This window comes from Oncorhynchus gorbuscha, linkage group LG14 (assembly GCF_021184085.1).
Source record: "Oncorhynchus gorbuscha isolate QuinsamMale2020 ecotype Even-year linkage group LG14, OgorEven_v1.0, whole genome shotgun sequence".
NCBI classification, from domain to species: Eukaryota; Metazoa; Chordata; class Actinopteri; order Salmoniformes; family Salmonidae; genus Oncorhynchus; species Oncorhynchus gorbuscha.
Window position 1 is genome coordinate 51,224,811 of NC_060186.1, and position 26,053 is coordinate 51,250,863.

At 42.5% G+C, this 26,053-nt stretch overlaps 1 protein-coding gene across 1 annotated transcript in view; it reads left to right on the forward strand.

Moving 5' to 3' along the window:
* The window catches only part of LOC123995065 (mannosyl-oligosaccharide 1,2-alpha-mannosidase IA-like), a 165,074-nt gene that overhangs the window by 21,118 nt on the left and 117,903 nt on the right, over positions 1-26,053 (forward strand). Inside the window, exon 2 of the mRNA XM_046298356.1 lies at positions 18,669-18,765. Coding sequence (XP_046154312.1) covers positions 18,669-18,765 — 97 coding nt within the window. The remainder of the gene's footprint in view (positions 1-18,668; positions 18,766-26,053) is intronic.

Genomic DNA, 26,053 nt, shown 5'->3' on the forward strand with positions numbered 1-26,053 from the left:
CAGAATGACATAATACAGAACATCAATAGACAAAAACTGCTCAAGGACAGAACTACATCAATTTTTTAAAAGACACACGTAGCCTACATATCAATGCACACACAAACTATCTCGGTCAAATAGAGAGGCATTGTGCCGTGAGGTGTTGCTTTATCTGTTTTTTTAAACCAGGTTTGTTGTTTATTTGAGCAATATGAGCTTTCTTGAATTTGTTCTGGATTTGGGGACTGTGAACAGACCCCTGGTGGTGTGTTTGTCAGAGCTGTTGCACCCCCCTCCCATTTTGCCCTCAGAACAGCCTCAATTTGTTGGGGACATGGGATCTACAAGTGTGGAAAGTGTTCCGCAGGGATGATGGCCCAGGCTGACTCCAATGCTTCCCATTCTTGATACACACGGGAAGCTGTTGTGCCTGGCACCTACTACCATACCCATTCAAAGGCATTTCAATATTCTGTCATGCCCATTCACCCTCTGAATGGAACGCACACAATCCATGTTGTCTCGAGGATAAAAAAAAAAAAACAGCTTTAAACCATCTCCTCCCCTTCATCTACACAATAAGGTATCATAGTTTTCAAACTTTACATTTGCACAGTTTTCTAGTAATTTTTTAAAATGTTATTGTCTGTGTAAATTGTTCAAAGTAGTTGTTGTGCATATAGTTTTATCATTTGTTAAACTTTTGAAATCAATGGTTTTTGTTTGGCATACTTTTTAAAGAGAAAAATCTGGGTCAAAGTGCAATTCCGTTTCCGTGGAATTGCCCTAAACCTGAAGGGAAACCCTTGCCAACTAGTTTTCAGCTTTGTGTACATGTCTACCTTCGATTATGGCAAAAAAGAAACGCGTCCTATTCATCCCGGACCTCTAACTAAAGTTCCACAGATCTGAGTACCGGAGTCTGGTTTCCCCATCTTGTTGTCAGTCAAAGGGAGAGGTAGCCAGTGCTGGGGATAATATAGGACAGGTATTTGATCAGTGCTGGGAGATAATGTCGGTTACTGCCCCCTTTTTGTTCTCATTAGATCCACATTGTTGCGATGGAACATTTTAAGGGCTTTTTAAAAAGGTGATAATCATCGTAGCCAGGGAGATCATTCTCCCCCTGTCCTTGGGAATTGATTTCTGAAAGTGGGTTAGTTAGAGGGCTATTGCAATGACAAGACTGTGCTCGCTGTGATGTCACACCCATTGTGAATGAGGGGGAAATCCAATAGGCCCTTACTGCACATATTGTGATTTTTGGCCTCATCTCAGAATTATGTATGAGACACAGACAAACGCCTGCATAGACAAAGAATGGTGCATTGCTTTGTGTAGTGTGTATAATGGGTGAACTAGCCTACATTCTTGTAAATACAGTGGGGAGAACAAGTATTTGATTTTTGCAGGTTCTCCTATTTACAAAGCATGTAGAGGTCTAATTTTTATCATAGGTACACTTCAACTGTGAGAGACTGACTCTAAAACAAATATCCAGAAAATCACATGGTATGAATTTTAAGTAATTCATTTGCATTTTATTGCATGACATAAGTATTTGATCACCTACCAACCAGTAAGAATTCCGGCTCTCACAGACCTGTTAGTTTTTCTTTAAGAAGCCCTCCTGTTGTCCATTCTGTATTAACTGCACCTGTTTGAACTCGTTACCTATATGAAAGACAACTGTCCACACACTCAATCAAACAGACTCCAACCTCTCGACAATGGCCAAGACCAGAGCGGGTGTAAGGACATCGGGGATAAAATTGTAGACCTGCCCAAGGCTGGGATGGGCTACAGGACAATAGGCAAGCAGCTTGGTGAGAAGGCAACAACTTTTGGCACAATTATTAGAAAATGGAAGAAGTTCAAGATGACTGTCAATCACCCTCAGTCTGGGGCCCCATGCAAGATCTTTTCTCGCGGGGCATCAATGATCATGAGGAAGGTGAGGGATCAGCCCAGAACTACACGGCAGGACCTGGTCAATGACCTGACGAGAGCTGGGACCACAGTCACAAAGAACCATTAGTAACACACTATGCTGTCATGGATTAAAATCCTACAAGGTCCCCCTGCTCAAGCCAGCGCATGTCCAGGCCCGTCTGAAGTTTACCAATGACCATCTGGACGATCCAAAGGAGGAATGGGAGAAGGTCATGTGGTCTGATGAGACAAAAATAAAGCTTTTTGGTCTAAACTCCACTCGCTGTGTTTGGAGGAAGAAGGATGAGTACAACCCCAAGAACACCATCCCAACCATGAAGCATGGAGGTGGAAACATCATTTGGGGATGCTTTTCTGCAAAGGGGACAGGACGACTGCACCGTATTGAGGGGAGGATGGATGGGGCCATGTATCGTGAGATCTTGGCCAGCAACCTTCTTCCCTCAGTAAGAGCATTGAAGATGGGTCGTGGCTGGGTCTTCCAGCATGACAACGACCCGACACACACAGCCTGGGTAACTAAGGAGTGGCTCCGTAAGAAACATCTCAAGGTCCTGGAGTGGCCTAGACAGTCTCCAGACCTGAACCCAATAGAACATCTTTGGAAGGAGCTGAAAGTCCGTATTGCCCAGCGACAGCCCCGAATCCTGAAGGATCTGGAGAAAGTCTGTATGGAGGAGTGGGCCAAAATCCCTGCTGCAGTGTGTGCAAACCTAGTCAAGAACTACAGGAAACGTATGATCTCTGTAATTGTAAACAAAGGTTTCTGTACCAAATATTAAGTTCTGTTTTTCTGATGTATCAAATACCTATGTCATGCAATAAAATGCTAATTAATTACTTAAAAATCATACAATGTGATTTTTGATTTTCTACATGCCACTGTATGTCTATGGAAAGCCTCTGATTTCTTCCTTTGAACAGAGCTGCATAGGAGTCTAGCGAGGCATGTGTGCAGGTTCAGTTTAGGCCGAGGCCGATTTATATGATGACATTGACAATATACAGTGCCAGTCAAAAGTTTGAACACACCTACTCATTCCAGGGTTTTTCTTTTATTTTTACTATTTTCTACGTTGTAGTTCTGTCCTTGAGCTGTTCTCATTTATTAATGTTCTGTATTATTTTATGTTTTGTGTGGACCCCAGGAAGAGTAGTTGCTGCTTTAGCAACCACTAATGGGGATCCAGTATAAAACAGTCAATGTCAAAAGCCCCATTGAAACAACTTACCATATGTATTATAAAGCATGGTTGAAACTTTTTATTTCGAACATGATTATATCGCGATATTTGGGTCTTTTGAAGAGGTCTCCCCATTTACCGACCCTAGAGGGGGGTGGGAGGGTTTGTGTGTAGAAGAACAGAACAGCACAGCCACAGAGGAAGGCTGAGAGGGAGATCTGCGGTAATTACATAGCATCCTGCCTGCCAGTCCCTTTGGAAATCCCTCCTGTTTTCATTTGCACAGAGAGAGGAGCTGATTTTTTTTTTAAACGACGTTTGTTTAATTAGCTCTCGATCACTGTACAAACTTCTAATTTCATCCCACATCAAAAATAAAAGAAGAATGTGGGATGAAACTATATGGAGCGTTTTTGTCTCTTTGCATTGGATGCTGAATTGTCCTGGTGGGCCGATGCCAGACTGAGTCATTGGTTGGGGTTTATTTAAAAACAAAAATGCTAATCTGCTAGACAAATGGTAATCTGGTTGGCGGTAGAGAATAGATCAAAGAAAGATAATTCCAGTGACTTCTGTTACCCTCTCATAACCTCTTCTAATTGATTTGCTTGATGGATACGCCTCCAGTCTGCAGTCTTATGGACTAGCTGCATAGCCACAGCATATCAGTTGACCCCAGGCAGCACTTATCCTCACCTGTTTTAGTCAGTCTGTCTAGCCTACTGTAGCTTGTCTGCCATGTCAATGCAAATGCTTGGTTTTGCTGTGTCACTCAGCGACTACAAGGCACACTGAGCGTAGATTTGGAGTCCGTTGAATTCATCTAATGTGCACTCATTTTAGACGCTTCGCTGCTAGCTTGATAAAAAAAGAGCATCAATCTGTAAATTCATCCATCATAAATAGACGAGTAGGACATTATGCAAGGTAGGTTTAACCTCTCAACAGGTCAGCACTGAATCTGATGCCTGTCTACAGATTTAGATTAGACCCACTCGAATGATGAGGGAGGCCTTTGTATTGGTCCTGTATGTTTACCTGTTCCTGCTCCTCTCCTGTGTTTAGGATAGCGTTCTCTCTGGGGAGAGTGTGATGGTCAGGGTCCAATGACCTGCCAAGGGAGAAGCCTCTTCCATATTAGCTGAGTGGGCTCTTCAGTATTGCTGATGCTTGAAATCGCAGTGAAAATTCCCCTAAGAGGAATGACATTAGTAAATAATCGTATTATAGTGTGCATGACACAGACATGAATACTCAACGTTGAGCTGATGGACAGGTGGGCGAGGTGTGTTGTTTTTCTGCAGGTCAGGTGTATTGTTGTCCTAGCTCTGCCCGGCTTTGGTTAGTTAGTACATCCTTACATTAGAGTGGGCGTGTTGTCCTACACCTGTCTGGCGTTGTTTACTAGTACATCCTTACATTAGAGTGGGCGCTACTGTTAGTTGTAGTGGGCGGGTGTATAAAGAGCTTGCCCCTGTTTTCCCATCTTTCATTGTTTCGCTCTCCTCTGAACAAGTGCTTAAATGCACTGTAAACACAGCGACTCCTCTTTCAGCACAATGGATCTTCCTCTAGTTCTAGCTCACATCAAAAGCAGCAAGGCTCAATCTTTTTCATAAAACACCCTAATTACCATCCCTGTTATCATGTAGTCCAAAGAGGTTCCCTCCCTCCTCCTCGCCACCTCACATCACAAATAATGATGCATTCTGATCAAGGAGCACCCCATGTACAACGCAACAAATGAGAGACTGGTAGTACACGATTCTGTATGAACACAAATTAGATTCCAAATCTGTGTTCATGTTAATGCTCCGGGTTCTTGTGCGTTATTAGAATTCAAAGAAGCTAAACTGTTGTCGTTGAAGTGGTGCTCCTTCTTGAACGATTTTAAAGTCCCTTTTGTAATTCCTGTGAAACTACTCCTTTCAGTTTGCTCATTCACACACGCTAAAAGGGAAGTGATACCGGATACCGTTCTGTTGTTAGAGGGGTTTATTATCAACATTTTGTTTTCCTGCTATTTTGGACTCGTTTTGCAGTGCACTGTTAATGTAGCTAGGTAGGCTACAACTTGCATGCAAATTAACAGATATAGCCTGTATTAGGAATTTCCAGGAGAACAAAAGCGAAGTGCAGTCGCAGATAGTCAATCAAATATTGAATGGGTTTTATTACAAGTTGCAATAGGGACACTCCTCCAGCACAAAAGAAGAGAACATGTCTAACTGGCTTTTTCTGAGAAGGCCCTTATTTTAATCAGTAGGCAACTGAACTCTGAACATCAGCCCAATAGGCTTATAGGAAGTCAAAACATAAGGCAGTGACTGTCAGCTTCTATAGAAGTGCAGTGTTTCACAGAATACAGAATATAATAGTCCGTGTTTACCAATCACTATCACCAGATATGAGGTCAATGTAGAGCTGGGCGATTTGAACAAAAATCCATTTTGTGATAAATTGCCTGAATTGATGTGATAAATAACATTTAATGTGTTTTAAAATAAATAAAAAATAACTTATTTTTCTCCCCAATTTCATGGTATCCAATTGGTAGTTAGTCTTGTTCCATCGCTGCTACTCCCGCACGGACTTGGGAGAGGCGAAGGTCGAGAGCCGTGCGTCCTCCGAAACAACCCAACCATGCCGCACTGCTTCTTGACACAATGCCCGCTTAACCCGGAAACCAGCCGCACAAATGTGTCGAAGGAAACACGGTTTCACCCGGTGACCGTGTCAGTGTGCGCTGCGCCCGGCCCACCACAGGAGTCACTAGTGCGCGATGGGACAAGGACGTCCATGCCGGCCAAACCTTCCGCTAACCCGGACGATGCTGGGCAAAATGTGCGCCGCCCCAAGGGTCTCCCGGTTGTGGCCGGCTGCGACAGAGCCTGGACTCGAACCCAGAATCTCTACTGGTACAGCTAGCACTGTGATGCAGTGTCTTAGACCACTGCGCCACTTGGGAGGCTGCGCCACTACTGTTACTTATTTTTTTGTTGTATCCATCAATTGTCGCATTAACAATCACCCATCCTAACAAACCTTGTTATTTCACATTTCTCCATAGGCTACTTATCGTAATGAACAATATCAGCAAAATGCCTGTGATATGTAGGTCGGTGTCGATTTGAATGACTTTTGGTTTGTTGGCCCAGCTCTAGTTTAATCCAACATACTGCATTAAGTCTAGTGATCATCAACCCTAGTACCACAAAAAGAACACTGGAAATCATGTGTATTACAAAAAATATATGCTAAACATTGTGTTAATCACTCTAAACTGTATATGAACTTTATTCTTCTTAAATGTTCCCATAGGGCTACATTGCCTAATTCTAATAATGATTAGCTTACGATGTAGTCAAATGTGACTGACCACCTTGATTCGGTCTTATGTAGCAAAATTAGAAATCTTTTATTTTATTTTTTACATTGGATAAAAGCAGAGACACAGAGCTACAAACGGGTATATCATACACATCAAGTAATTCTGCTTTGATAGTTGATAAACTTGTAACCCCACTTTTGAGAAAATGGCCCTGGAATATTTTGGTACACTCACTGGAGAGCTCTCATTTGGTCTACATCCATTCAGCATTGTTCACACCCACTGAGGCCTTAGTCCCACCCATCCCTTTAAAGATTCACATGTGAGGTCATGTGCTAAACAGTGAGTAGTGAAGTAAAGTAAAGATTAAGACTAAAAGTAGTAGCCTACAATAAGGAAAAATTCCAGATAAACAAAGTGTCCAGATAATTTTTAAAATAAATATTAGATGACACTTACCAGACACTTGTCTAAATTGATGGGTCATGTGAAAGAAATGCTATAACCACCAGCCACATATTGCTATGTGGATGGGTCTCTGCAGAAGGTGTAAATGGTACAGCCAAATGGTTACTTGCATAGTAGCAATATCAAAAAGTGTCAATGCCAGTAGAGAAATAACAAAATAAGTATGTACAAGAACAATAACAATCAGTCATAGATGAGGATGGGTGAAGTATCTGAGCAGCAGGATACAAAACAAAAAAAGTAGCAGCAATGTATGGTGTGTGTTAGGAGAGAGTAATGTGACTAGAGGCACTGCAGATAGTGCTGATGACCGGGGAACTCTTCCCCCGTTCTCCGGGGGGGACTTGGTGTGGACTGTGATCAGGAAGTGAAGGTCCAGATTGTGTTGGAGCTTGTGCATGGTTAGCTAGCTAACATTAGGCTACAATAATGCAAATGGCTTTCTGAGGTAATATTAGTACACAGATCATACACGTAATGTTAGCTAGCGAGCCAGCCACCTAACATCAGCTAACTAGCTAACAGTAAGCTTTAACTTGCAATGAAAACAAGTTTCTGACAAAATTAGAAACGTATAATATCTGAAACTGTAGCTAGACTCTTACCCGTATACATGGATGAACAATTCACAGCAGACTGCAACCCCTTTCATTAACTTCTTATGGGCAGGTGGGGCGGAAGAGAGTGCGTCCCACCTTGCCAACATCCGGTGAAATTGCAGGGCGCAAAATTCAAACCACAGAATTATAAATATTTAACTTTCATAAAATCACAAATGTAATACACCAAAATAAAGCTTAACTTCTTGTTAATCCAGCCACTGTGTCAGATTTCAAAAAGGCTTTACGGCGAAAGCACACCATGCAATTATCTGAGGACATCGTCCCGCATACAAAAGCATGAAAACCAGGCAGGTGCGCCACAAAAGTCAGAAATGGCGATATAATAAATGCCTTACCTTTAATCTTCTTCTGTTGGCACTCCAAAAGGTCCCAGATACATCACAAATGGTCCTTTTGATTAGTAATGTCATTCATTATATCCATAAACTCAATTTTAGCTGGTGCGTATCAGTCAATAATCCACCCAATTTCCCTCCATCAAAATGAATCCCAAACTTTACTAATAAACTTTTCCAAACAAAGTTTATTAGTAACGTTGTCAAACAACGTTTATAATCAAACGTTAGGTACACTAATATGTAAATAAACGATAAAATTTAAGACTGAGAATCGTTATTGTCTTTACCGGAGAAAAATAAACCTATAAAAACGACAATTTCTGGCTCATTTTTCCAAAAGCCAGCATGAAACTTTTTAAAGACTGTTGACATCTAGTGGAAGCCATAGGAACTGCAATCTGGGAGGATTTTGCCTTTATAATAAAAGTTACAGCCATTGAAAACAGTGGTAGGCTACAAATGTTTTTTTTGGGATGGTTTGTCCTCAGGGTTTTGCCTGCCATATCAGTTCTGTTATACTCAGACATAATTTGAACAGTTTTAGAAACTTTAGAGTTTTCTATCCAAATCTACCTAGCTTTTGGGCCTGAGTAACAGGCAGTTTACTTTGGGCACACTTTTCATCCGGACGTGAAAATACTGCCCCCTACCCAAGAGAGGTTCAATAAGACGTCCTGTGTTTCCATTTTGCTTGTACAGCTTGCTTGGCCCGTTGTGTCAAGTCACTCTGGTTGAGAGCAGTAGTAACACATTTGCAGTTTTCCATGGCTAACGTTATATATTTTGAAAACTCCAGTAGAAAGGATTATCAACACATAATGAGCAGCTCATTTTATAAACAGAAGATGCTACACGGCAGACCAATCCGAAACTCATCTCTTGGCATGTCCAGGCCGTTCATTATCTCAGCCAATCATGGCTAGCGGGAAGGTTCCTGTCTTCTTCTGTGGCTAAACCAACTAGGCTTGTAATTTATAAACTTTATTCATATTTACATTTGGCATACAAGTTTGTTATTAAGGCATATGAATGTTCAAATGTTCCAGAAGGCATTTCTGCCCAAAATATTAATAAAAAATAAAAAATGCATGTTCAAATGTCTCTTCTATGAAGTCGTGACTTGCGACATATGCCTAGTTTCCTGAAACGAGTCACAGATGATGATTATCTAGTCAAATCTAGTTTACATGTAAGTCAACAGTCTGGCACACAATTTTCAGGCAATAGTCCCACAAATTTCTGTTGGGCTAAAACTTGAGCGAGTTTGGGTACCTATTAGGAGTGCTTTGTCAGCACATCCCTATAGCATAACTTCATCACTGCAGGGCTGAGTCGTCTGTAGCGCATGATGGATGGTACCGTATGTCTTCCGAGCTGTGCTTTGCTTTCCCACCAACACTAGGCCTCTGTCTTATTTGCATGCTGCCCATACCAGTGTGACAGGCGCTGCATGAAGGATCACTGTAATATGTTGTGTACACAACTTCCGCCTCTCTCGTTCATTCGTCTCCAGTGGCCAGTGGGGAGAGTTTATGCTACTCTGCAGGGCAATAAGCGGGTGTGGGGCATATTTATGTGATGTGTATTTCTTGTTTCTAGTGTTCTACAATGGGCGTTGTTATTTGACCTGCTTATTCCTTCAGAGCGGGCTGCTGTCTTGCTGTGGGTCAGTAGTGTATGGCGGGGCTTTCAAGAGGTGGCAGAGAAATAATGGATGCAGAACAAATAGGGAACAGACACAGCCTGAAACAGGAATGCAATAAAGGGGAATAGCAGGTATAATTACATCATAAGGATACCTGGACCGTTCTGGCCCTCCACTTTGGTGTGAATCCATCTCCATTGAGACACCATGCTTCATCTAAGAGGCTCTCCTGCAGTACCTACTGGTCTCTCCTGGGAGTCTCAGACATTGCTCAAGGACACGCGCTTTCTGTTCTGTGTTTCATTCATTCTTCCACAATTACATTGTCCCCTTTAATTATCTCACATCTGTTGTTCCTAAACAGCCTTCAATCAGTGTGTGCTTGAATGTGTGTCATGGTGGAAGAATAGGGATAAACATGTTTGTGCAGGGGATAAATGTAGTACACATACAAACTAGTGAATGTCCCTACTCTAAATAAGGTAAACCAATCAAGTGGCTGGTCTCTGTGTGTGTGGAGCCAGGAGGGAAGCAGCAGAAGTAGTGCCGTGCTGGGAACAGCTTGGGCATGTTGAAGAATGCCATGAAGAGCTTACTGCCTTCCAGTCTGGTGAAGACTCTCTAGAAGGCTGTATACATGATAATCCTGACAAGAGGCTGCAGCCCAGTTTACTAGACCCCAGAGTGAAAAAATGACAGATGTTGTTTGTTGCTGAAGACTTGCGCACCTTCGGACTGGCTTTAACTGCAGTGAAGAGTATAGCTGACAATGAGACCGTGTTGCTTGTGCGCATTCAGCAGCACAATGTTGCGGCCAAGATATCAGTCTTTGTGACTGCTATTCGCTCACTTAGTACTATTACGGATGATAAGGGCATTGTTGGAAATGTGTCATTTTAATTTTAAAGGTGTTTTTATCTACCCGTGCAAGGTGTACAGATTAATGGATTTAATCAGGAGTAGGTTATGATGTTCTCTATGACGACACAATGCCCAGTAGCTTTTAACATAATAAACTCTGCAGTTGTGGGCCAGATACAGCATGCCTCCTTGTGAAGTTGTCAGGTGATGGTGGGAATATTATGAATTAGTGATGCTGGGTGTAATACCTCGTATGAGGCTCCTTGTGGGAACTGGCAAACCGTGTCGGGCAGAGGCACTGTATGTGCATGAGACACTAGAGAAGAGATTGTAGGGTAAGCTCTAGATGTGCAGGTCCGTCATGAAACCATGGCGAGACTTTCCTCGCTTTTAAAGTGTCACTAGCCTGATCGTCCAGAGAAAATAGCCAGGCACATTCACAGAGTGCCGATGATGGATTTGATTAGATTTCTATGCTCGACTGCATTTGCATAATGAATGGCGGTGATTTCATCAAATGCACTTATGATGAAAGGATACACGTCCAGTGCTCTAAAGCAAGTGTGTGGTTCATTGTGCCGTGCTCCCATTAACTATACCGGAGGTCACCAGCACTCTCTGGAATATTGTATTCAAGTAGTCAAAGAAACAAAGATCTGTATTTTGACATTCAGAAGAAAGTATGGCTCTTGGTGTCAGTTTTCTCTGGCAATTTCTTCCCTTCCAAGGAGACAAGTCTGGAAGAAATCATTTGCTGCCAGATTTAGGGATATGAGTGTCTTCAGCTCACCTGATTTTCATGAATGTTAACAAGGCCCTTAACTCCCTATTGATTTGACTGGATGGGCCCACACATACACACCAAGACGTTCTGTACAACAGCTGACTTTATATGAGAGCGTTAGCTCAATCAAAAAGACAGTGCAAGTGATTGCTTAGGCCTAATCCTTTGCCAGAGCGTAAATGTGTCCCGACACTGTCACCTCCAATAGCCGGGCGTTCAGATAAGCCTCAGCCAGCTAAGAGGATCTTCTCCAACTCCTCTCCTCCAGGGTTAAGGATGGGTATGTTTAGGTCTGTTGCAAGAAAGAGATTGAGGACGGCGGGAGAGCGAGAGCGAAAGAGAAGAGAGAACAACCGCAATAGTCGAGCGATGAAGGACAGAGAGGGAGAGCAGATAAGAGGAAAGACACTAAAGTGAGTGTAAAAAGCGGAGGCAGTTTGGTTGACAGTAAACGGGAGTTGGCATGGACGTGGTGTGGTGTCTGTTGACATTTCCTGTAGTTGGGCTCTCTGTCCTGGACAGCTGCTTGTCCTGAGCCCTGGGTTCTGTGCCTGCTGCCGGCACTGTCTGTCTAGTCTCCCAGTCTGGCTCTCCTCTCCTTCAGAAACCTCCATGGCACAGAGCTCCTTCCAAATCCTAGTTCTGCCCTCCTTCACACACAGCTCAGTCATCAATGTGGGATGAGGGGAGAGGATGGACTGACAGCAGGGGATAAGGGAAATGGAAATTTGGCAAACAGATGATTTGTTCCCAGGTCCCCAAACTAGATGAATTTCCTGGGCTGCTCAGCAAAGAGAAAAGAGGGAAAGATGAGCGCAACATGGAGGACAGGTTAGCAGGGGATGGAAACTGACATGGGGGAGGGTTTTTAATGATTAGGCCTTTTTATTCCTTTCCTATGCCATTTTGAATAGTCACTTATGACTCGTGATTCACTGACTGGTTTTACTCTTCCCCCAAACCCTGTTTTGTCCTCACATGACTGTCCAACCAACCCACATACTGTAGGCCTATAGAAAATAAATCACTCCCTTGGGGCTGGTTTATGAATTAATAGACATCTGTTCCTGATCTGCTCTGCCCCCGCCTTAACCTTTTTTAAAGGCGTGCACGCGTCACACTGAATGGGAATCTAGCGTTTGTCTGCCGATTAGTTCAGTGCTCTGTGTTTTAGGGGCCTCCCCGCTGTGGACGTCTGATTTTTTTTCTTCTTTTTTTCACGCGATTCTACATGTAATGTACACAAATGACTTTCAGCGGTACTGTCGGCCAACAAATGCTATTGGCGTGTCTGAGCCCTTAGAAGAACAATGCACTGAGGGAGGTTAATCCTCTTAACAGACAGCAGAGCCCACTATGGCCTGCTCCACCTTTAGGTCCCCTCTGACGGACTTTCCTGCCTAGGCCGGCTCAGCAGGTCAAAGAGTGTCTCTGCTCTGTCAGACCAAACACAGCCGTCCATGAGCCCGGTCTTTTGAGCATAGGTGTGTGTTACCTGACAACAATGGTACACCACTCTGCATCCCAGGGCACCACAGAAATGCCACATAGGAGAGCCTTAGTGATATCCCAGCATGCTCTCTGCTCTACTGCACTGAGAACTCAGTCTTGTTTGTTTCTCATGGCAGAAAGTAACATGTCCCCCCCCCCCCGAGCACCCGCTGTCAACTCATTCCACTGTTGCTGTGACGTCTTTGGACTACACAATGCCGTCGATTTTACACAATGCCGTCGATTTTAAACAATGGGAGAGCTCCTGCTGCTGATCCTCCCGCCGACAGACCGCATGCAGAGAGTGAGAGAGCCACGAATGACGAGATTACATTTTTGACTCAAACGCTCACATTAAACCCTGACTGGAAAAGCAATTACTGCCTTGTAAATCAGGGAGGCTGGCGCTCCATCTAAGCAGGAGCAGGACTCACTCTTGGCTGTGCCGGTCCTTGTGCCTCCGTTAGGACCACACTGTGGGAAGACCAGGCTTTGTACCGAGGTGCAGAGGACTGAATATTGAGCCGTCTGGATGGAGAACGGTAACCTATATTGAACGAAAGCATTTCCCATCTGGGAATAGTCCGCCAGAACAGCCTGCTGCTTATTTTATTTTATTGCAAACAAAATTTAGCACTACTGAATGAGTATCAATATGGCCCGTGTTCAATGCCTCCCATCTCCCCACAACTTCTAATTCAGTTCTGGCAAATGGTTCTGGTTCCAAGTCGCCTAGTTACTTGCTAAACCAACCAACAGAACCACTGGCTTGTATTTGGCACCCTCTCAGCAGGACCAGGGTAAGGTGTGAGTGCTGGGAGGCTGCGAGGGGGCGAGGTCCAGGGTTTTGGGATAAATAACATACTCATTAAACCGAGATCTCTCTGTCTGTCTCTCTTTCGCTTTCTGTGTGGGAGTCGATAAACTCATCTAATTTCTGGAGGAGAATGCTGGCTGGTATGGGGAGTTCACGCTGTGTTGCAAATGACTTCCCACCAGCATTCTCTACAGGGGGGCCCTCAGACAGAGAGACGAGAAGGGACTGTTTGTTTAGGCCTGGGACTGAGTGGAGCTGTTTTCATTTCATTATCAGAGAAATCAGAGTGAGAGGTGCCTTTCATTAACACCATTAGGAGCCCCTCTGGAAGTTTCTCCCACAATGTTAAAGGGGAATTTTACCCTGGGGGAATCTGGGCTTGTTTTCATCCTGTTATTGCTAGGACAGTGAGATATGTTTCACACATAATTGCCCAGGAGGAAGGCAGGTCAGGGCTTCACCTCACTGAATGATACACCCAATGACAGCCTCTGGTGTATTGATTGGGGGGGGGGGGGCAAGATGTATTTTTATATGTAGGACTGCTTTGTGACATTTTGCAAAGGCTCTGTTATAGTGATCGCACTATGTTTGTTTTTGTGGGTGTAGATATGGATTGCCTTGTTCGATAGAGCTGTTGGACATCTTTCAGCGATGTTCCTTTCGGCAGATTCATTAGTAAATATACAAGCAGACACATTTTTTCCAGTCTCTGAAATACTACAACTTGTGTTGGGGCAGTGCTTTGTGCTCTGGCCCCGCTCCCTCTCCTAAGGCTGGTTTTTAATTTGAAAGGAGGCGGACACTTAGAACAATAATTTGGGTAAAACTGAAAGAACTGACCAGACGCAATGTCTTCAAGTGATTCCTCTCATCAACATGAATTTGACGATGGAGCATTTATTAGCTACTTGGTGAGATTCAACCATACATATTTCAACCGGAATATAGCAAAAAGGATTTGAAACAGAGTTGGATTTAGCTAACGTTAAAAGCTCCACCACAGCCGAAGCCAGCACCAAGAGGGCAGATGACAAATACGGTGCCTAGATAAGTAAGTTATTTGTCCTGCAAACCACTTAGCTAGCGAACTTTAGTGTATTTGCTGGCTAACATACAGTAGCAGAACTGTATCCTGTGAACTGTATCCCTCTCGAGGGATAAGATTTTATGCTGGATTTCAAGCAGATGATTTATGAGGAGCTGAATGGCAGTTTGATCATGACAACACTCCTCCCACAGCTTTACAATTATTTACTGAATCTCTACGGTATGTTTCTTTGTAATGGCAATTTCATCTTGACCACCTCTCCTATCATCTGCTGATCACCAGCTCTCTAAACTACGGATTGTTTCACCAGATAGTGTGATTTAACCAAACATTTTTGGTATCCTTTGCTAGGAGTTATAGGATAGACTTGTACTGTTTGGTGTAGCACAGAGATTTTTCGACCAACTTTAGCGATGCTGTCTTCGTCGTCGGGCAGAAATGAACATTATCTGACGTAAGAATCTGTAACTACAATTCTCTGCACTTGTGTGTCTCTACACCGGAGAAACACGTGGAACGCTGAACTGTAATACACAGTTCATACAAAACAAAATGACATGTTGCTTTTACCATATAACATTGTCTTTGAATACACAGTTCTCTTTTGTTAGCATTAAATAGTGTACACTCGCCTGTATTTTAGATTCTGAAACATTTTGATAAAACTAACATTCTTCATATATCTGAATGTCTAGCATCTGTTTGATGATAAAAAGCCCTGTACAGCTTATATAAATATATTCTGTGAATCCATAAGGGCAGACAAATTTAAAAGATTGATAGAAAATATCCATATTTATTTTAAGCCCTACATCAGGGCTTTCCAACCATGTTGCTGGAGAGCTACCATCCTGTAGGTTTTCATTCCGACCATAATCTAGCACACCTGATTTCTAATTATTAGCTGTGTTTACACAGGCAGGCCAATTCTGTTTTTTTCCCCTCCACTAATTAGTCTTAATCAGATCTTTTTCAGAACTGATCTGATTTGTCAAAAGACCAAATAGGTGGCTAAAGAATGTGTGAAAAGTCTTAGGAATGCAGTTCTTAAACAGTATGAATTGTTGTGTATGGGAGATTGAGGGGAATTGGCACATCAATCGCTCTCATACAATACATTTACTGTCAAAGCACAACCCTGCACAACAAAAAACCCCTTTCTCATCTCAAAGTACTGTCTGTAAACCTCCCCCAGATCATTGACTTTGACAGATTATTCTTGTCAATAGTAGCCTTTTGCAGGGGAATTTTGTATTGTGTTTTGAGAATCTGCAGAGAGAATAATGAGGTTTCTTGTGTCATGAATGTCTTTGTGTCATTACTGTTGTAGTCTTGCTTTATACCTTTCAGTGTCCCTGAAATTTCCTTTTAAGCCTTCGTAGTGGGCTTTCCATGATGGACTGATCAAAACACCCTCTCACACTTAGGCTAAACAATTGTGACTGTGAAGGGCAGGCCCAGTCCTGGCTGTTCTGCTGCCCTAGACCAGACAAAAAACAATTGCCACCCTCCTATACCCCCCGGGAAACTAGAATACTCCCAGTAAGCAAAATGACATTGAAAAGATGTCTAAAATATGTATTTTTCCAGAAGTTTAAGTTGGGTTCATTTTAGGTTCTGAATGAAAGTTGAAAAGACGTATTGAATAGATTACATTAAAGTTAAGTAGGGTACATTACATTGTATTGCACTATACTCTACTGTGCTATACTGGTGTACTGAACTATACTTTGCTGTACTGTGCTGTCCAAACATTTGAAAACGATGTCTATGATTGGTTAAGATTTTGTCCGGACAAATGTTTGGGCCACGTCAAGGCCGGTCCGACCCAAATCTGAACCAAATATAGATGCCTATGTTTGAGCCAATATAGGCTAGTCCGAACCAAATGTCTGTGGACGTTGAAATCTGGACCGGACCAGACCAAATCTGAACTAAACATAGACGTCAAGTCTGTGGATGTAAAAAAAGAGGCTGGTCAGTACCGACCAAAAGAACGTTGTTGGTCTGTCCTTAATGGGGTGTAGCCTACAGTGTCGGCCCGAAATGACATTTTCTGAATGCCCATCCATGTGGTACGCCTACCGTTTGTAAAACAGGCAGTTGCATTGGCTTTATTAGGCCCCATTCCTGTGACTAATCATTTTGTCTATTTAAGCTCTGAATATCAGCTACCTAACTTTGTCAGGAATTATCCCAAGCCTATTTGAAATGAGAATCAATGTGTTTACACAGCGAGAAATGCAGAAGTATAGAATTTATAGCATTTTTCTCTCGCTATGATCATCTTTTCAAAAATGTACACATTCAAACATGAAACCACTGAGGTCAGGCTATTTGATCTGAGAAACGTGCATGATTTAAAAAGTATCTTCTCATGACTTTGTCATAAATGTAATCTCTACTCCAGCCTGTAGGTTACAGAAATGGCCATATACTCTTTCTACCATAGGCAACATTTCTGATGTATTTAAAAAAAAACAGAATGCTGGTGGAGAGCCACAGCGGTGCGTCTCTCCAACAGCATCTTGGTGTTTTATATGTTGGAGGTGGGTCTAGGTTGGTTTAGCTCGGGAAAATGCCCCCCCCCCCCCCCCCCCCCATTCTGTCGCTGTAGGCGGGCCGCCTAATCCTTCTAATCCATCTCTGCTCCCTGTCACAGGCAGCAGACTTTTTAACACTCAATTTAATTCCAATCTTTCCACATTTGTGCTCCAATCATTTGTGCATTAGCAACATCATCTCATCATTTGAAATGGTGGTAACCGAGAGAACACAGCGGTTGCTCTGATTTTCACATTGCAGGAAGGGCACACATCATTAATAACACCTTGACGTTGTGTTTTTCTCCGCTTAAGTATCAGAAAGACGTGTCGATCTCAGAAAACGCTCCAGAAAATACTGGTCTGTAAACAAATGAGTAGGCCTAATCTCTCTGCTTAAGAGGGACCATTATTGTTTCTGTCCATTGACTACCCTCATCCACTTAGACTGTTTTGCTAGTGATCTTCAATAGCCAGCATTGAATTGTGGACCCTATTTCCCTATGTGGATCTGACAAGCTGAGAGTCTTGAGGAAAACATAATTTTAATCTCTGTCTGGTCTTCTCATCTTTTGCTCGAGGGGGATTTCAGCTTCAATCTGCCTCTGTATCAACTTTAGAGAATGGCAGCATATTTCTCTCTCTTCTCCTTTACAGCCTAATCCTCCCAACAACAAACACTGGAGGACACACTGGTAATCGCTACCCTGCAGAAGAGAACTGAGATGTGACAGTGCAGAGAGAGAATTCGACACTAGCACTGTGTTGGGGTGCATTGTTAGTGCGACCAGACAACCCATTACCTTCCAATTGATCATTTCTGGCCTGTTATTTTCCCATATGCAAACTTAGTTGGACTGTATTATGACCGAAAGCAGTGGTGTTGCAATATTAAATCGGTAACATAATCTCATTGGCACTCAACAGAGTAAACTTTATAGATTTCAGTTTTAAGTGAGTAATATACCTTTTCATTAAAATGTGTAAACGTTGAAAAGCTGTCCTCGCTTTGAACAGTTTTTATCTGCCACCATCTGGATCGCTTCACCAGGGACAAGGAGCAAACGGCTTTATGCTGTAATCGCCATGTAGTTTTTTTTTTATAGCTATGATTCCATCGACTTTTTTTTTTTTTTAAATATATTTTTTAGGAGGATTAGGTGTAAATTATAGTCTTTGGGACCAAAAATAGATACGGTCAGAAGACACTGATTGAAGAACAACCTTGTGACGCATGTAGCTTAGAAATTCAGCATGTAATGTAGAGTATAGATGTCTCTCAGTGGTTAAGTATCACAAACCAGGGTCACTGAATACGTCAAACTGAGACTTTTTCTTGTGTAATGTCAAGGTCTATTAAATGATTGAAAGACTTCCCTGCACAGTTAATATCTGAGGTGACAAGAGGATGTTGTCCAACATAAAATAGCCTGAACTCTGCTCCATGTCACAAATACATCCTTATTTAACAAAACAAATACTTAACTGGAAACCTGCCCATAATGACCAAAACACCCAAAGGAAGTGAATCACCCTTCATAGATCTGCTAAGACTAAACTGAATTTCCCCCTTCCCTTCCTCTCCCTTTGCCCACAGATGATGAAGTTTGCCTGGGACAGTTATAAGCGATACGCCTGGGGATCCAATGAGCTGAGGCCTGTCTCCATGCAAGGCCACTCCAGCAATCTGTTTGGTGAGTATCTGTCCCCATTCCCGTTCAGTCCCGCAGACAGCTGATTCATGCCCGCCCCCCGCTGCCATCAGGCTTGCCCCACAGATTAGGACCAAATTGGCAATCAGTCAAAGCTATATTGACCAAAAATATAAATGCAACAAGCAACAATTTAAAATATTTGACTGAATTACAGGTCATATAAGGAAATCAGTCAATTGAAATAAATAAATTAGACCCTCACATGACTGGGAGTACAGATATGCATCTGTTGGTCACCATTTTTTAAAAATAAAGTAGGGCCGTGAATCAGAAAACCAGTCAGTATCTGGTTTGACCACCATTTGCCTCATGTTGCCTGACACAGAGTTGATCAGGCTGTTGATTGTGGCCTGTGGAATGTTGTCCCATACCTCTTCAATGGCTGTGATGTTGCTGGATATTGGCAGGAACTGGAACACACTGTCATACATGTCGATCCAGAGCATCCCAAATGTGCTCAATGGGTGACATGCCTGGTGAGCATGCAGGCCATGAAAGAACTGGGACATTTTCAGCTCCCAGGAATTGTGTACAGATCCCTGGAAACATGGGGCCGTGCATTATCATTCTGAAACATGAGGTGATGCGGCGGATGAATGGCATGACAATGGGCCTCAGGATCTCGTCACGGTATCTCTGTGCATTCAAATTGCCATCAATAAAATGCAATTGTGTTTGTTGACTCTATTTTATGCCTGGCCATAGAGTAATCCCACCACCACCATGGTGCACTCTGTTCACAACGTTGACGTCAGCAAACTTCTCGCCCACACAACGCCATACACGTGGTCTGCGTTTGTTAGGCTGGTTGGACGTACTGCCAAATTCTCTAAAACGACATTGGAGGTGATTTATGGTTGAGAAATTAACTTTTAACCTAAACGCACAACTGTTTAGGCGAGACGCAGGCTAGCGGAGTAGAGCACTTGAAAAATTAAAGCAGAGCCGCACACTCTAGGAGCTCGGATGCAATATTTTAATAACCAACAAGCTGACAAACTGTCTTCATCAGGGTATAATAAGAAATTAACATTCAGTAATCTGGCAACAGCTCCGGTGGACATTCCTGCAGTCATCATGCCAGTTGCGTGCTCCCACAACTTGACATCTGTAGCATTGTGTTCTGTGACAAAATGTCACATTTTTAGAGTGGCCTTTTATTGTTCCCAGCACAAGGTGCACCTGTGTAACGACCATGCTGTTCAATCTGCTTCTTGATATGCCACACCTGTCAGGTGGATGGATTATCTTGGCAAAGGAGAAATGCAACCTCACAGGGATGTAAACAAATTTGTGTACAACATTTTGGAAAGAAATAAGCTTTTTGTTGGGACCAACAGTTTGCGTTTTATATTTTTGTTCAGTGTATTAGTCAATAATCCTGTGGTGCCGGGCCGGAGAGAGGAGAGGGTACCTGGAGCACCACCGAGTCTGTTCTACCACAGTCGGGCTGGGAGGCTCAGACAAAAGGTGCATTGTATCGTCTACTGAAATTGTAATCTTGTTTTGTTAGTGGACGGTATCGCTGCTGCTGTCGACGTCTATTGAAGATGTATCGCAGATGGAACCTTTCTGCCTGCACAGAGGATTTCATACATATATTTTAGAGTAATAAACCCTTTGTTTACACATACAGCTTTTAAGAAACTATTTTAGTAAACTCTCCTCTCTGTATTTTAGTAAACTCTCCTCTCTGTAGTAAGTGGAGAAAGCTCATAATAGTTGGTATAGGCTTTGATCTCTTGACTGATAGATCCAGATAGACGCACATTTGATTTGTCGTCTCTGAGATTTGGTGCACAGAAGACTGCAATAAGCTATAGATGTTTCAACCCCTATGTCTGTGAATTCTATGGCGGCTGGGTATTTGCCGGACATTGAGAGCGGTTCATTAAGGTGTGTGTGTGTGTTTTAAAGGGAGGTAATTGAGTTAGAGGCAGTGAGGTAGTGTGTTTCTCAAAGTGTTGCTGCTTCCTTTCTCTCTTTCATATGTGAGACATACTAGAGAATACTGTATGCTGCTGCATGACTCCTGGGGGGAACGATTGCAGTTTTCTTGTTTACACACACACACACACACACACACACACACACACACACACACACACACACACACACACACACACACACACACACACACACACACACACACACACACTAAACATCCCCCTCCTGTGTGGTTGGTATACGCTACATGTCTTGTACCACAGAATGCCCCAGTATTTGTTTTATTAAGATGCAGTACTTGCCAAATGGAAGTGAACAATGACATGTGTTCTTTTCCCCCACCTCTCTCCTCCTCCTCCAGCAAACCACTCGGCACAGCTAGTTCCTCTTACAGTGTATTACAAGCCATTTGTTATAGCCATTACTATCATTGAGTTTCATTTTGTGGAATTAAATTAATACTCTATGTTCGAAGGACCTCTCTTCCATTTGCAGATGAAGGATGAGTAATTGGTTCACCGATCCTGGTTTGTATGCAGTGGGTTGAGGTGGCTTATTCTGGGTGGTATTTAACTAAAACTCCTGTTTTAATTCATAAAGCTTGAACATTGCTAAATTATTTGGGAAAATACTTGATCATTGGCTTTGATATTTGACTTGCATTAACTGTGATCCATAACTAGTGTGAACATGAAGAAGTTTTCTGTTGAACGCAAAACACTGTAAACACACCAGGAAATCAGGTCCAAGTGATTTTAATTTTGGAAATCTGTACCCAAGTATTCCCATAATAGAGAGACACGTGATTGTATACAAATGTAAGAAGGGTTTGAAATTGTTATATTTTTTTGTCAAATCTTATCATTTACATTACATTTACATTTACATTTACATTTAAGTCATTTAGCTTATATCTGTTTGGGATCATTGTGGTCAAATTGCAGTCTTCAAATGATTTGTAATTATGTTCCGGCCTCCGGACCATCCAAAAATTAGGCCCGCGGCTGAATCTAGTTGATGATCCCTGCATTACAATGTAATACATTTGATCAACTTTATTTGTAGATTTCATTAGTAATAGTTATAGTAAGTAATACAGTCCAGTTCCAGCTTCTTTTGACAAATGATTTGCCTGAAATGATTTGCCATATTCCTAAACAAAAGCACTAGTACATGAACAATTGTAAAGGGTAAGTTGCATAAATACATATTAATAAAACAAAATCCATGACATATAAAAAATATTAATTTGGTTCTGCTCGCCATTGTTAACTACACAAGTTGTATGTTGTCCTCAGTGTCTGATTACATACCATTTCCAGCCTTTCATAATAAAATAATTAGACTATTGTTCTAAATTCAGTCATCCTTTTCACCCTCATCATTCAGATAATTCAGTGTTTTCCCTAGGATTATTTTCAGCAGCAGTGGCTGTTGGCCTATGGCGGTTCTAGTTTTAAGACTTCCTCTATCTTAACACTTCCTCTCCCCCTCCCTCTCTTTATGTGGCCTAATTAAATTTAAACAATGAGGATATTTGTTTGGCTTTAATATGATGTCTGTCCAGCTGTAAGTGAGCTCTGGTATGTGGGTGTGCTGTGCTGGATGGCCTGTGACAGTTGGGAGTGGTGTGTTGACAGGCTTGCAGATGGGCCTGATACCCAGGCTGTCTGGGGCTGTCTTACAGAGGTGCTAAATGAGGTGTGGAGGAGAGCTCTCTCTCTCTCTCTCTCCCGGTCTGTCTCTCTATCCCCTCCCCTCTCTCTCTATGTGATGAACAGCTCTCCTCTGCACCACCGATGACACCAGTCACTTCAGACACAGGCAATATTCCCACACGGAGCTCCCATTCTAATTAAAACATCTCTCTAATATCCCATGAATGTTCTGCAGCCTCACTCATAACTTTCCATTAGGGACAGGAGTTGCATATAACTTTTTGCCAGCGCTCACCTCGTGAAGTATGGCACCTCATTTAAAGGCCGTATACAGATTCTTCTTACTTAATCGTTTACTCTGTTGAAATAGTTTCTAACAATTTTGGTGATTAGACTTTCATATTTAACTGAGAATTTCAATCACCCTTGTGTAAATTCTATTTAATTAATAGGGATTTAAGATATGCAAATGCCCTTCTGAGATAGTCCTCTGAATCTTTAATGGCAGATTACTTTGTCTTGGTTATGGAGCATTTATCAGTCCTTGCCCTTTCCGTATTCCATTTTCAGAGAAATGCATTTATTTGCAAGATCTCAGCTGAGATTCTACTTTGTTTAGAAGGAAGCCTCATTAACTTGCTTCCACAACACTGGAACAGACAAAGGCAATTATGTTGTCTTCAACGGCGCTTGCCAAGCCTATTTTTATGTTTCTTGGATATGCTGTAAAGGACAAAGTTATAACTCCTTTTATGTGCCATTGATTGCAGCACAAGAGCCCCAAAGCTTGACAATAGTACTTTTCTTCAACCTGTTTTCATCACAAGGAAGAAAAAAGGCTCTCAACCATGGTCAAAGGTGGCCGGAGAACAACTTCCTTATGAAATATTCATGGCTTTGCAGCAGCCTCTTTTAATACAAGTTACAGCTTTCCCGCTTCTCTCCTGCCTGCCGTCACTACAAGGCTTCAGGACAGGCATAGGATTTACCTGCCAAAATTTGATTAACGCCCTTAATTTAGCCAGGTAAGCTGGAAACAATATATACTGTCACTGGCATTTATTCCTGTCACCCACTCTCATAACGGCACACAGTGACGAGCGAAGGGGCGTCCAATGGTTTTCAGCACAACACAGCCCAGCCGGTGCTCCTTCTCTCCACTGTCTGCTGTCTGAGAGGTCACACACACACGACAATCATCACCCGAGGGCCCTGACAACCACCCCACGCCAAGACTCATATCCAGGGGCCGCGGTGAGAGAGGGAGCCATTTACTGAAATGTGTACCCGGTGGTGCCTTGAGGGGGGAGGGTACTGGTTGAACACACACACGCAGATACTACCTACGCCACTCCCAAGCCAAGGATAAACTCAGTCGGCCTCCTATTAATTAAGAAATGGCGGAGCTTTGCATTATTAATCTATGTTAGTGCTTGGTTAATGGGACCTGAGGTATGCATAATACATGGCGTGACATCTGCTCTGCGACACGCTGTTTACCTGGGAAGACCAGGCCGAGGCATTGACGACAGTGCTCTGTTTTTCCTTCTCTAGTGGGTTACGGCTGTTCCGCCAGCTGCAGATGCATGCAGGAGCCAGATGGGCCAGATGCATACGCCCTGCTCTGCCTTGCAGGAAGTCGGCCTGGAAGCCAACAATGCTCTAGTTCAGAAAGTAGGCCTAGACTCTGGGCTTTAGGCTGCCACTTGTTCAAACGTCTATTGAAGAATCTTTTCATATGAGACACTGCTGGGAAAGCAACACTTTTCAGAGACCCTTCCTTGCAATTAGATTTAGAATGTCCCAGAGATTTGACACACTTGCCTACCGTTATTGTACCTTATTATTTCTTCCATTTTTGTCCTTTTCAGTCCAACCTCATGGTGCATCCGTGATTGTAATCGTACTTGCTACCTGAGTCGATGTGTTATGACATGTTTTGTTTTGTTTGGACTAGGTCTCCTGTCTCCAGGGTTGGGAAATGAATAATAGAGCCTGGGAATGTTGTCCTAATATAATTGTTGTTATTCGGTCTGATCAATGAAGTCAGTCAAGTCCTGCTGATGTCTCCGTTCCCGCATGGCTTGACTAATTAATACCTACCCTTCGCATGTCTCTTTGTTAATGAGGAAAGTAAATCAAATGGGTTATTTATATTGTGGAGAGAATAAAGGGAATGCATGCAGTTTTTTTCCTAATTGATTTCGTAAGTGATTTCTCACTCGCGACATGAGCATGAAGCCTCTATCAAGTTGCATCTAATTAAACCTAGAATTGACAGAGATGAGAGAATGGTTTTGTGCCAAAGTGTTGTTTGGAAATGAGTCTCCGGTAACTGTTCTACTTCCATTGTAGACATTTTACGCAAAATCTGAGGACTGTGTTCTCTGTGAAATTAAGAATTCTGTGTGTGAGTACACTTGTTTTATGCACGTCTATAAAGTAGTTCACTTATACATGTCAGAATGTTTTTTAAATTAGTTGTTAGCTAAATTGTGATCCATAATATTGAGTAATTTGAATGGTCTGGGGGTAGTTCCAGTACCCGTGTAGTTGGGCAGGAAATCAAAGAAGATTGTTGATGACTAGCCAGAGGAGATGTAGCTATTTTCTGAAGTCCCTCTTCTACTACCCCTTCTATCTGAATTGCTAGATGTATCGAGGCATTTTCCTTTGGGTTTTTTTCCGTCATCAAACCACTCCCCCTACAGGGGTTGGTAGGCCAGTCGGTAGGAGTGATTGGAAGTTCGGCTCTCTGTCTCTGATGTTTTCAACTCGTTCAGTAAAAAGAATGAATCTTTTTACTTATTTCGTTCATTTGATCCACATGCAGGACCCAAACGATGAAATACAAAACCTCTCGTTCATCATAGGGGCTTATTGGAGCTGTCATTTGTGACTGAGACTTGTACATTGTTTGAAGCACAATTATTGTTTTTATATATTTGTGATTGCTCGGCATCAAGGATGTGCATCTTTCCCTTTCAAGAGGGTTCGATATGTACAGTGGGGCAAAAAAGTATTTAGCCAGCCACCAATTGTGCAAGTTCTCCCACTTAAAAAGATGAGAGGCCTGTAATTTTCATCATAGGTACACTTCAACTATGACAGACAAAATTAGAAAACAAATTCAGAAAATCACATTGTAGGATTTTGAATGAATTTATTTGCAAATTATGGTGGAAAATAAGTATTTGGTCACCTACAAACAAGCAAGATATCTGTCTCTCACAGACCTGTAACTTCTTCTTTAAGAGGCTCCTCTGTCCTCCACTCGTTACCTGTATTAATGGCACCTGTTTTAACTTGTTATCAGTATAAAAGACACCAGTCCACAACCTCAAACAGTCACACTCCAAACTCCACTATGGCCAAGACCAAAGAGCTGTCAAAGGACACCAGAAACAAAATTGTAGACCTGCACCAGGCTGGGAAGACTGAATCTGCAATAGGTAAGCAGCTTGGTTTGAAGAAATCAACTGTGGGAGCAATTATTAGGAAATGGAAGACATACAAGACCACTGATAATCTCCCTCGATCTGGGGCTCCACGCAAGATCTCACCCCGTGTGGTCAAAATGATCACAAGAACAGTGAGCAAAAATCCCAGAACCACACGGGGGGACCTAGTGAATGACCTGCAAAGAGCTGGGACCAAAGTAA